The sequence below is a fragment of the Labrus mixtus genome, chromosome 2 (genome assembly GCF_963584025.1).
Source record: "Labrus mixtus chromosome 2, fLabMix1.1, whole genome shotgun sequence".
Taxonomy (NCBI): Eukaryota; Metazoa; Chordata; class Actinopteri; order Labriformes; family Labridae; genus Labrus; species Labrus mixtus.
In genome coordinates, this window is record NC_083613.1 from 20248286 (window position 1) to 20260873 (window position 12588).

Consider the following 12588-nt stretch of genomic DNA (forward strand, 5'->3'; position numbering starts at 1 on the left):
ATTATGTAAAGGTCAACATCATTATTGAAAAAAGCAAAACTCATTCCTTTGAATTCTTCATAAAATTGATGATATGACGGAATATGTGTTTATTTGTGTGTATTAGTGTATGTATGTGTGTGTGTGTGTGTGTGTGTGTGTGTGTGTGTGTGTGTCTCACATGCTGGCATTGGGCCGCACTCTGGACGGTTCCTGTGCAGAGATGATGAAGTAGCTGCTGTGTTTAGGGAAGTCTGTGGGAAGCTCCAGGTCCGACATCAGATCCAGAACATAGTCTGATCCCTCCAGCTCTACCCACTGAGCCGGCTCCTTCAGCAGCACAGACCAGCCTCGACGGCCGTCCACCACACCCCTTCACACAAACACACACAAAAGCCAGTATGGTTAATTCAATTCCTCATTTGTTTATTTTATTTTACATTTGGTCGTAACCCAATTCATATATTTGGTGATTATTTTGTGCAGTGACATAATACCTGTGTTGTAAAATGTCTTTGGCCATTTCCTCTCCTGTTGTCCAAGAGTGCAGAGGACACAGGAGGGACACAGCTGCAGGAGAAAAAAAACCTGTAAATTGTGCCTGAATGATATGAGAAAAATGTGTGATGTGCAATAACACATCATATATTTAATATTACAATAACAATAAGAAGTATGATAAAAACTATAACTGTGGCACGACTTGGGTGTTTTCATCTTGCAAAGCATTGAAACCCATGAAAGCCCTGTTATAAAACAGATCCTCAACTGTGACACTTAAACAGAGTTTCTAGCAACCTCTACTGCCTGTCTGTGAAGATTTACACAGACAGGCAGTGGCAACAAACAGACACAAACACAGCCAGTGAACCAGAGGGAGTATCAGGTGTTGTCTAATCCTCAGTATGCTTGCCAAAAAGGCCAGAGGACAGATTAGCTGGATGAGAGAAGGAAATGAGACAGAGACAGACAGATAGCTCTTCCGTGCTGATTAGTGGCTGAGCTTAGTTAATAAAATAAAATAAAAAAAAGAGAGAGATGAGGTCAGGTGAACCGGGGGAATCAAAGTCAAAGGGGAATAATTAAATATACAACACAATAAAAAAATAAATGTTTCTGTTTTCTGTGTTAGAGGACACAAGATTTTGGTTTTACAGTTCTCTCCAGTAAAATTATTTTGAATACATTTCATTAACCTTTTTTCAAATAGTAACTCGTTATAAGTATAAATTCAGTTAGAATCCCCTCTTTCGTGTGTGTGTGTGTGTGTGTGTGTGTGTGTGTGTGTTTCTGTGTCTGTTCTCACCATCGAAGCAGTGTATGTGCAGAACAGTGTGAGCTCTCTTGCGATTGGCGGTCCACTCGAGGAGACAGGGCGGGTACGTCCTGACGTACTCCGGCCCAACATTCAGCCGCTGCAGAGCCTGAAGCAGACGATGCTGACACACACAGTCGTAGCCCTCCGGCCCGTAGTCAGACACAAATCTACAACAACAACAACAACAACAACAACATGAGTTCCAGGGTTTGCAAAGCATCACTTAATAGCTTGTTCAAATATCCAAGAGAAGAAGGTAATATATTTTATGTTTAATTAAATACAGAGACACTATTATTCTCTATTGTCTGGCTTTTCCCTGTTCAGTAATGAAAAGATATTTCTCTGTCTGTTTCTTACTTGAGCAGGTACTTGGCCAGTCTTTGAGAGGGCAGAAAGGCAGAGAGACAGGAAGAGAGTAGAAGCCAACCACGCTCTGAATTCAAAATGTTAGGATTCCTCCAAACCTAATAGAGACAAAATTGGGGAAAATGATTAAGAGGGAAACTAGTGAAATATTTTGTCTAATTTATTCTGTAGTTTCTATCTCAACAAGGGAAAAAAAACGCTCACCTGATTGGCTACCTGAGCCAGGATTTCATCCCGGAGGTTGGGATTGGCAAGTCCTCTCTGGATGATGTAGTTCCCAAACAGATTCTCCTGAGCCCCATTCAAGTCAGGGTCACCCATAAATCTTAATATCTAACGAAATAAAAGACATTTACAACAAATACTGTCACTTTAAAAATGACACCTTTAGAGGTGGAAAAGCCTTCCTGCAGGTACTCAGTGTTTGATTTTACATCATGCTTTACTTTGATTGCAACTGAGTTATTGATGTTGGACAAAACAACAAGCTTACATCCTACATTCTACATTTATGCTCCCTGAAGTTCAATTATAGGAGTTCAGGTGTGTAGGCCTGGGAGCAAACGTCCCAGCATGGAAATGCAATACATACCAGGATGAAAACATTCAGGGCTCCTTCTTTTAGTTCCTCATCCATTCTAATCAGAGTACTCTCCAGCGGGGCTGTCAGCATCCCAAACAACGGCTCCTATAACACGCACACACACACACACACACACGCACACACACACACGCACACACGCACGCACGCACGCAGGCACGCGCACGCACACACACACACACACACACACACACACACACACACACACACACACACACGCATGAGCACAGAAACAACACTGAGCAGGGCCCATAAGAGTTCACAGAGGTCCATTTATGTTTTATTCATGTGTTTCTCACAGTTTCTCGTGCAGACACTCTGTTAGTGTTTATGCGTGTGTTTACCCGAAATATGGCCCTTATGTAGTGTGTCATGAGGTAGTTGTTGATGTCCAGGGGCAGGGTCAGCTGGGGGTCAACCTGAACCTTTGGAGCCTGGACCACAGCCAAGCAGTCCGAATGCAGCTCCTCGCCGCCTGTACACACACACACACACACACACACACACAAACACGCACATCGAGACACAGCAGGGCATGTGTCATCAAAATACAACAGTAGATTTAGCTGAATTCGCCTGCTGAAAAAGGTGGAACTTGTTAATTTACGTTTATTTATAGCAGTGACGGACCACATATCAGTGAGCCATACATATAAGTTTGTGAGTTTGTGTCTGTGTGTATGCACACCTGACGCGGCTTGTAGCAATGCTGCTAGCTCAGCAGGGATAGGCAATGTTGTCACATTCACCACTTCTCTGTTGATGCGATCCTACAAACACCACACACATATAAACATAAATGAGACTAATGCAACATTTTCATGTCTTTGTCAAAATGTTCTCCTCTTTCCTCACTCACCTCTTCTTCCCTCCTAGCAGGCTCCACCACTGTCTGACAGAAAGACAAAAGTATCACAATTCACACATTCGTTCATGTTTTTATTTATTCAAACAGAAGAAGATTCCTCGTTCACAAAGACACAAACGTGATCCGCATACCCTCATGCAGCGCTGGCGGTTGACGATGAGCAGCACGGCGGAGCGAAACCTGATGAGGTACTTCCTCCTAAGCCCAAACCTCTTTCTGTTCAGGGACAGTGGAAGATTGATTTTCAGAAAGATTCAGATTGGGGAAAAAGTAAGAGAAGAAAGTTGAAAGACTTGTAAAAGTTCAACATTTTGACAAAAAAACAAATAATTCTGAATGAAATATGCACAAAAATTTGAACTTTTAACCCTGACATTTTACCAAAATGTCAATCACTGTAATTATGACTGACAGCATGACTTTTGTAGTAAAATTTATGTTAATCACACTGATAGAATTCATCATAGTTTTGATGTGAAATTGTCATTTCCTTAAATCATTGAAGCGCAACAAACGATCTCTGACATATAATTAAAGATTCAAAATGTTTGACCTTGAGTTTATAGCTGATTTAGTGTTCTCATTTAGCCAATAAGTGACTTTTTACGCACTCAAATAAAATACTCATTTGCATTACTTTTCAGACTGGCAGTTGATGGATGAGTGCGGCCTGAATCCTTTGGCTCTGTCTCTTCAAATCAAGAACAAAAGATGCAGGTTGTCTGTGATAAGCTTTGACCTATTTGGCCGAGTGAAACCAAACCCTGAAGCCTTAATTGCCGAGCTCAGGAGTGAAACTCCAGACTCAAGTGGGTCAGTGTGCTGTCCTTAAAATAAATGTATCAAGTAATTCTTAACTCATTCTCCTGCTTTTCTGTACTTGGAATTTATATGATAAGAAAGATTATTCTGTGGCATTATTTGAAGCCCTTTTCAAAAGAGTCATGATCTGGAAAATGTAAGAGCTAAAAACTATTTGTTTCTTGACCTCAGGTGAACTTTACCTGGCAAGGTAGCCTTTGCAGCAAGCCTCAAACAGGGTCACACGCCACCTGAACTTCTTAAAGTTTTTCCGGACAAAAACCATACGGCTGTATCTCTGCAGCGTCATGGCGGCAATGTTCAGTAAACGGTCACGCTTCCCCTCCAACAGTTGATACAGCTCCTCCTTCAGGAAAATCTAAGATGAACACACACAAAGATATTCAAATCTACATCAAACAGTATTTAGTTTACTTTTTTTTCTTTAACCAGTTAATTAACCCATTGAGATGAAGATCTTTTTCAAACAGTTGACCTGGTAGCAGAGAGGGCAGCAGCACACGTCATTACATGTATGATCCATTAGATCTTATTATGTGCACGTGTATGAAGGAGGCTCACCTTACTGACTCCCAGCTGGTACGAGCCACTCTTGACTGGACCGAGCCTGTGGAGCATGATGACACAGTTTTCTCCGTCTGCAGGTGGAGGATCCTTCAGGCAGAGCAGGGCTTTATACCTGTGCGTGACCAAACACATGTATTAAAATCAAACTCCAGCTTGAGTGTAGGAGCCTAAAGGCACTTCATCATGTTTATCTCATCAGCATGTGATATTTTAATGTCATATGTTACCAATTATTTACATGGTTAACGGCTTTAAATGCATGTAGAAGGAATATTTATGTTATTTGCAGTATATAGATATTGATATTGTTAGAGTTTATATTTATAATGCACATGTATCTATGTCACTAGTAGGTAAACTACATTGTTGTTTCCAACTAACGGCACCCCTTTAAGTTGCTCTGATTTTGCTGTCAGCAGTACGGTTATGTTGCTGCGGTGTGCAGAGAAGTTCGAAGATGTGGAGCAAATGAGTGTTATGACAATGAGGTAATGGAGAAAAAATATCAAGCAACATGCATACACACTGCAACATGAAATCACTATACTGGGTCGGCACAGTGTCCGAAAAGGATTAAGGAGGTGAAAGTAATCAAAATAAGAACTGAAGTGACTTTCTTATGCCGACGCTCTAAGAAGAATGGAAAATTTTGTGGAATGATAAGAACAATGGAAATCAGAGAGGATGGCCCCTGATGCAGCCAGAAGTTTTCTAAACGTAATGGCTATTACCAGGGGCCGGGGTAATGGCGCCAACATCTTCAAGGAGCCACTCAAATGCTGGGAAGAGAGGGTGTGAGGGGTCCTCAATAGTCCGGCCTAATAGCCTTCAGGTTCGCTGCTCGTAGATAGTTGCGATTTTTCTTACAGGGAGTCCAATAATCTCAGAGCAGACTGTGACAATGCTCTGCAAGTGGTTTCTGTTCTTGTAGGCTGGTGGAGTGGAACCAGCAAGTATTGGAGATGCTCTGGATGACGGAGTAATAGAATGTCAGGAGGATGTTTTTCCTGGCTCCAAAAGAGTTTAGCTTCCTTAGAAGGTATTGCCTCTGCTGGCATTTCTTGAGAATCTCCTTGGTGTTAGAGGAGAATTTCAGCAGGCTGTCAAATATGGCAGCTCCAGATATGTATACTCCTTAAGAAGCTCAACAGGCTTCCCGTTGATTGTGGTGGTAGCGGCTGCTGTAGCCAGTTCCCTCTGCTTGCTGGAAAACGTCACCACCATCTCTTTGGTCTTGCTGACGTGCAGTTCCAGGCATTAACTGTCACACAACTCCACAATCTCCTGAAGAACTGGTCAGTGTTGCTGTGAGGGGGCCTGACAACAGCTGTGGATCTGCAGTCATCGGTGTAGAGGATGAAGAGCTGAGGTGAGAACACATAGCCCTGAGGGGTGCCAGTTGAGGTGTAGCAGAGGTCAGATAAGGTGTTGTTAATCTGAACTCTGTTGCTCAGAAAGTCCAGTATCTAGAGGTTTAGCTGGTCGTCCAGACTGAAGCAAGAGGAGAGTTTGACAGCCAGGTTATGCAGGTTGTTAAATGCAGAGGAGAATTCTGCAAATGGAGTCTTGCTGATTTATTGCTCCAGATGTTTGTGTACGGTGTCTATGATTAATGTTTCTGCATCATCAACGCCTCTGCCTGCTTGACAGCAAATTGGATGCTCTGATGATATGGTGTTTTATTACTCTCTCCATTGCCTTCATCTGGAGGGAGGTGAGAGCCACAGGCCTGAGGTCATTCAGAGTTTTGGTGGTGTTTTTCTTGGGGATGGGGATAACTGTTGAATGTTTTCACAGCTAGGGGAATGTGCTGCTGTTCATAGATGTCTGGAACAGGATCTGAAACGAGCCACCTAGCTGTTCATCACAGTGCCTCAAGATGCGGCCACTGATGTTGTTTGGGCCCAGGTGAGCTGTCCTCTGTGGTCCTGCTGAGGGCTCTCACCACATCCTCTGTGTTGAGGGTGAGTGCAGAGTCACTGGGTTTGAGTTTGGACATTGTTTCTTCCAGCTGGGTGATGTTGTCTGTCTCCAATCTTGTGTAAAACATGTTGAGGTTGTTAGGGAGAGATTAAGGGCTTCTGCCTGAAACTTGGATGAATTTGTGGTTGTCGGCCATGTTTTTGAAGCCTGGCCAAGCTGAGTGGAGATTCCCCTAAGTGATTTTTTCACTCACTTTGTTTTAATACTTCATTTTGGCAGTTTAAATGGCATGCTTGACCTTTCTGTTAGCCTCCTTTTCCCTCAGTTTTAGAGCCTCAGAAGAAGACCCTCTTCTTGTTGAGGATTACCTTAAGCTTTTTGGTAATCCAGGCTTTACTGTTGGTGAAGATTGTGACAGTTTTGGAGTGGAAGATGTTGTCCCCACAGAAGGAGATGTACTGTATGATGAAACAGTGTCCACTTGCTCGTTAATGTTGTTGGAGGGGGCTCGCTGCTTGATGTTCATCATAACTTTCTTTGCCCTCCTTATGACTGGAGTATAAGATGGAGCAAGCAGGATGGTATGGTGGTCACCAGAGCCAAGAGGTGGGAGCGCTACAGATCTGTATGCATCTTGAACTGACCATAGCATTTATCCAGCATCTTCCCCGGGATGTGTGTGCATGTGATGTACTGATGAAAGCCTTTTAGTGATTTGTCAGGAGAGCAATGGATGAAATCACCCTGGGAGAGTGCTGTGATGTGTGTTCCAGTCTGTTTAATGAGCTTGTGATATGTTCGGTGGCTGTGGCTATGGCCGCATTAGCTCTGGGGTGGATTTAAAGCAGGATGAGAAAAAGCTGTGGAAATTCTCTGGGGGAGATAGAAAGGGTAAGGGGAGAAAGCCAGAAGCCCGATGTCCATGGTGCACAGTTTATCCCTCATGACTATGGTCGAGCACCACCGTGTGTTTACATAGAGTTATCATTGTCGTTCTTATTTAACCACGTTTCAGTAAGTATGTAAGAAGAGAGGCAGCCCTGTTTTCATGCATGTGGTTCATGTTGGCTTGTAACTTTGTTTCACTTTGGAAAATGATGAATATTCTGTATCAGTTTTTTATCAAGTGGTCCTGTTGATTTTTAAGTCTGAAATACGAACAAGGGAGTCGTAACAGTGTCAAGCTAAGGCTTCATATAGCGGAAACCTACACAGAGTTTACTATGAATGACATTAAGAACTCTGCAAAGCGCATCGTGCTGACTTGAAGTTATTGGCTGTGAACCTGAATCTAATGTGAACCTAATTGATTGTGAATGACTCTGCCCTAAGTGGCTGTAAATTAATCTAAACCTCTTTTTCAGTAACAGTGTAAGTCAGTCCACTCTGGCAGCCTGTGGTCATTGGTGCTGTGAGATCAATCGGTTTCAGAAGCTTTCCTGCTGCAGGAGCTGGCAAGTGCCAGATGACTATTTCAGGGGAAATAAATTGGTGTGTGAATTGTTCTCTTTCCAGAAAAAGACGATAATTCAAGCAATTTCGATAAGATGAAAATGGTGAGTGAGTGTTACAGAGAGCAGAAACCAATACTTTTTAGTTTAAAAAGCGGATCAAGAGGCTGGGATAGTAAATTTTAGTTTCTCTATAATTTAGTTAGAGGTTACATTAGTACTCATTTCTACTCACCTACAGTGTATGCACACAGCTGCTTTAAATCAGATATCAAGACTGTATTTAAGCTTCTGATGCTCACCAACCCTTTGCCGGATTTTTCTTCACCTTAATGCAAAACCTTCCAGCACTTTCACCTGAACTGTTCACCTGTTGCTGGCCCTGTGTGCCCCTGACCAGTCAGCCTTTGTTGTACAGTAGTCCTTGAAATAGCCTCATCCTTCTGTCCCTGACCACGAGTTCTGTCTCTGTCCTCCTGGTTCCTGTCTGCCTCTCCCCCAAGCTGTTTGGCTTTTCCCCACATCAGCGTCTATGGTGTGTTTTCCTGTTTAATCTGCTTATTTCTGTTCCTCAAAGACTCTCAATGTTCGTCCCTTGTGTGGGTCTTTGGCTTCTTACCTGCTTGCTCCCTGACCTGGCTTCTGATTTTCCCTGACTCAGTTCAAGGACTTACTGAACTCTGAACTCTGTTACTTCCCTGATGTAACTGATGAATTTGTCAGTAAAGATTATAATCATTGATAGTAGTTTCCCATGTGTTGCATTTGGGTCCAAAACAACTACTTGGATATGCTTCAAGTACCCCCCTAAAATAGATTTCACAACCAAAAAACTAATCAATTTATCAAAATTAAATATAACATATACCTTTTTTCCATTGATAAAATCCCTTCATGCTTTAAATGGCCTATATGTTACTCTACAAGTTTGAGTTCCCGCACCATCGACACTAAATCCACTACTCTACAAATAAAGCAAATCAATGCATCTGAATTGTTTTGGGCTTTACGTATTTCTGGAAAAGAAATCTTACAGTAACAAGAAACTTACCCTGCAAAAAAGCATATAACTACTGCACACCTAAATGTTCAAGGAAAGCCATTGTTTTTACTGTCAAGAACTTCCCATGTATGAAACCCGTCTGTCCCACTTCCTTTAAAGCAGAAATGCTCAACCCTAACTGTTGAAAGCTTAGTGTTCTTCATATATCTTGTAATATATGAAAAATAACACAGACATGTTCACAAGACCAAAATCTTGATGGTCATTGAAGAGGCTCTTGAATGTGAAAAACGGTAGGTTTTACCAACCTTGATAGGAAGCTGTGAAAGTGCAATCTGATTGGATAACCCTCCTTCCTGATATGGATGGTCTCTATGATACCAGAGTAATGTAGCTGAGTGTTGACCAGCTTCATGTCAAACCCCCCTGGCTCCTGCACACACACATACACACATTACGCACATGAGCTGCATATTACAAAGCAATAACAACGCAAAATAAAATAAAATAAAACACTGCAAACCTGCACACATTATCCAACTTGCAAATATACCTTATGATGGTTTGGTTTGATGCATCGCACAAAATAAGGGTTACACCTGCCACAGATAGATGAGAACGAATGGATGGATAAGTGGATGTATGATATGAAAAAGGATTAGTAAGTTATAGCTTTTCAAGGAGGAAACCTTTCCATATCAAAGTAAATAAACTAATTTATGACTGAAAATCTGTAGGGAATATTGTAACAGTTAAAATACACATGAATTGTTTCTGAGTGAAACACTCCCAGAGCTCTGCTTTCATCTTCAAGAGACATGATTGGTTTCAAAACAAAACAAAAACCATTATTCTTCTAAAGATAAGTTGCTTCTACAGACATTGAAACTGAAAGCTTGTATGTTTCAATTGATCTGTAATCTTAGAGGTTCCTTTTTCTTTCTTCTTACTTCACAGTAAATTTTGCATAAATGGTATGTGTTACATACATAATTTATATGTATGCCTTCTCAGGAGAAATGTGCTGGTTAATGTGGGAATGTATGAGTGCAAAACATAGGAGCACACATTTCACACTTTCACTATGGAAGGCTAAATGACTTGAGGGAATGCCGATGCAGCACTAATGAGCACTAAAGAAAAAGCTGTTTGGAACTAAATGTTTGCATTCCACTTTTCCCCACTACTATCATAAACAGCTGTTAGAGGTTTCCACATCATCTCAGAGGTTAAACTAGTGATGTTAATTCAAACCTTTCCATCTTCTCCAGCAGCTCCTGCAGGCTGCCCTGGAACTTTGAGCTGACCGTGTTGGCCTGGTAACGGCGAGCTGCGCTGCTGCGCCGCACGTTAGACCGCTGCTGAGACACGGACTCTGAGTGCTTCAGGAAGAGGCTAGATATCATCTGCACACACACAAACACAGAGGACAGAGAGGTAAGCTGAAGTGCCAACAGTCAATCCTGACTATTGTCTTAAAATAGGCTGATAATTGTTGGAGTGAGTATTGAGTACATAAGGATTTTCAAACAGCAGAAGCACTTTTATATTTCTCACTAGTTATACAACAATATACGACAATAATGACTAAACAAGCGCTGTTGATGGAGAGGTTAAAAGCACAAGTCCAAACATTCAGATGTATTACCTAACACTATCAACATTCTTAATCATAATGAAATGACGAATCATGACTCACGTTCAATTCCCCCATAATATTTGTTCTGCTTTCGGAAATGATGGGTTTGATCTACTGTTTCTACGGTTTCAATGAACAACTCACTGAGCACCAGCAGCAAGTTTATTTCTGCTTTTACATAACTGCTGACCTTAAAAATGGGTTTGGCCATGTGATTATCATGAGATGTAGAGGTGTTTGGACTGTCTCAGAAATGTGATTACTTACAGCGGAGAGCTGTACAGTTATACACATTTACATTTATCTAGTGAACTATATTTCCAAGGAGAAATGCATTGTTTTCGAGATTTAAAAAAGTCATAAAGAAAAAGATATTGACCCTGGGTATGTAAGTTTTTCAGTTAAAGCAACCGACAGCTACCCAGATGGAGTTGCAGAATGGGAGAACTGGTAACTGGTTCCAAACGAGAGGCATTGTGGTCACACGGTGAAACCCAAAGGTCACCTTGATATCTTATTGTTTTAATTAAAACACATGTATTCATGTTTTCAAGGAGTTTGTGAATATTTTACAGTTATAGCAACAGTGAATACTTCACCATTTATAATTGATTCTGACTTGTCTGTTCTTTAGGACTCTGACTTACAGTAGGAGAAGCTGCAGCTACTGCTGTTAAATTACAAGCAAGGAGCAAGGGTCTCAAAAGAGTGACATAATAAGAAGAGACTGCTGGCTTCAACATGTACTTGGCCATTAGGTTTAGACCAATTATGCCCTGTCTCTTCAGATGATGAAGCTGGTTACAATCACAACTGCAGGAAACAATCTTGCTTTTTTTGTTCTCTCTTGTAATGGTTTGTGTAAAATAGAAGGAGGCTTATTTTATTGGCTGTCCATGCTTCACACTATTTTGTGCAACACAACAAACCTGCAATCGAACACCTTACGTAGGACACATTTCAAGGGCTCAAAAGCCTAAAAAAAACTCCAGATGACAAATAAAATGTAATTCCCTTTGAGCGAGTTGATGGGACGTTTTTAACCTGCGACCCGTGCACTACTAAAGAATCTATGTGTGATCTCCTTGCATGTAATGAAACTTGTTTAACTTTTTTGCTTCTTCTTACACTTCAGCATCGTCTTTTAACCTCATGTTCTACCTCCTGAGACCCCTCCCCACCTCCAGTCTCACAAAGATAGCCTCCCGCTGTGAGGTGCATGTGTGAACAAGCAAGTCAGGAAGATTTCAGGGGCAGCCTGCCTGAAATTTTCAGGAGTGCACATGTGAAAACAGCTGAAGTGTTTTGCATATCTCACTCTGTTCTTGCTTTGGATGAAGAGGTCTAACACATCCTGGCGGACCATGTCAAAGTTCTTATCCAAGAATTTGTGTACCTAGAACACAAACAATTAGGAAAGAGTTTTAATGACACTCAAAGCATGAATTTCTCACATCAGATTCAACATTTTAAAAAAACAAATGTATAACAGCCTGACACACACTGAATCAAACGGGAGAAGTACAAAGTAGCAACCGTCTTTCAAGGTTGCAAATGTAATTTAGAGGAGCTAAACACAGATTATTGGTTTCTCTAACATACCTTGTCTATCTGCATGTGTTGCTTCTGGCTATGCACAAGTTACAGTTGTAATATCAATGGTTGAGCTTTAAAAGGTCAGCAGCCTCTGAGGTCAAGTGACAGTTTTTCAGTGTTTATTTTGATGTCAGACTATGTAAAATGACTTTCACTGTTTAAAACAAAGTTTCCTCTCTGAATGGAGCAAGTGAGGGTAACTTGGAAAAAAAAACAGATGTTGATGAAGTGTTGAGTCGCTGAAAGCCCAAGAATGATTTAAGCCCTGATTATATTAATAATAATAATAATAATAATAATAATAATAACGTAAAAGAAATACCTACAGACATTTTATAAATACTGTGACACAGCTACCACCAGCTGAGTGCCTCTTTTTGTGTTGATTTGAGTAGGTAGAGAGAGAGAAAAAGAGAGAAGGAGAATTTGTGCTGATTTAATACACGGGTCTC

The 12588-nt window shown here is 41.3% G+C and overlaps 1 protein-coding gene across 1 annotated transcript in view; it reads right to left on the reverse strand.

Annotated features, from left to right (window-relative positions):
* myo15ab (myosin XVAb) overlaps window positions 1–12588 on the reverse strand; it is a 50443-nt gene that overhangs the window by 21393 nt on the left and 16462 nt on the right. Inside the window, 15 exon segments of the mRNA XM_061027210.1 lie at window positions 161–352; window positions 477–549; window positions 1286–1464; window positions 1658–1764; window positions 1871–1999; window positions 2259–2354; window positions 2612–2742; window positions 2956–3037; window positions 3267–3351; window positions 4140–4315; window positions 4519–4636; window positions 9210–9334; window positions 9455–9500; window positions 10156–10307; window positions 11859–11936. Of these exon segments, the coding sequence (XP_060883193.1) occupies window positions 161–352; window positions 477–549; window positions 1286–1464; window positions 1658–1764; window positions 1871–1999; window positions 2259–2354; window positions 2612–2742; window positions 2956–3037; window positions 3267–3351; window positions 4140–4315; window positions 4519–4636; window positions 9210–9334; window positions 9455–9500; window positions 10156–10307; window positions 11859–11936 (1769 nt within the window).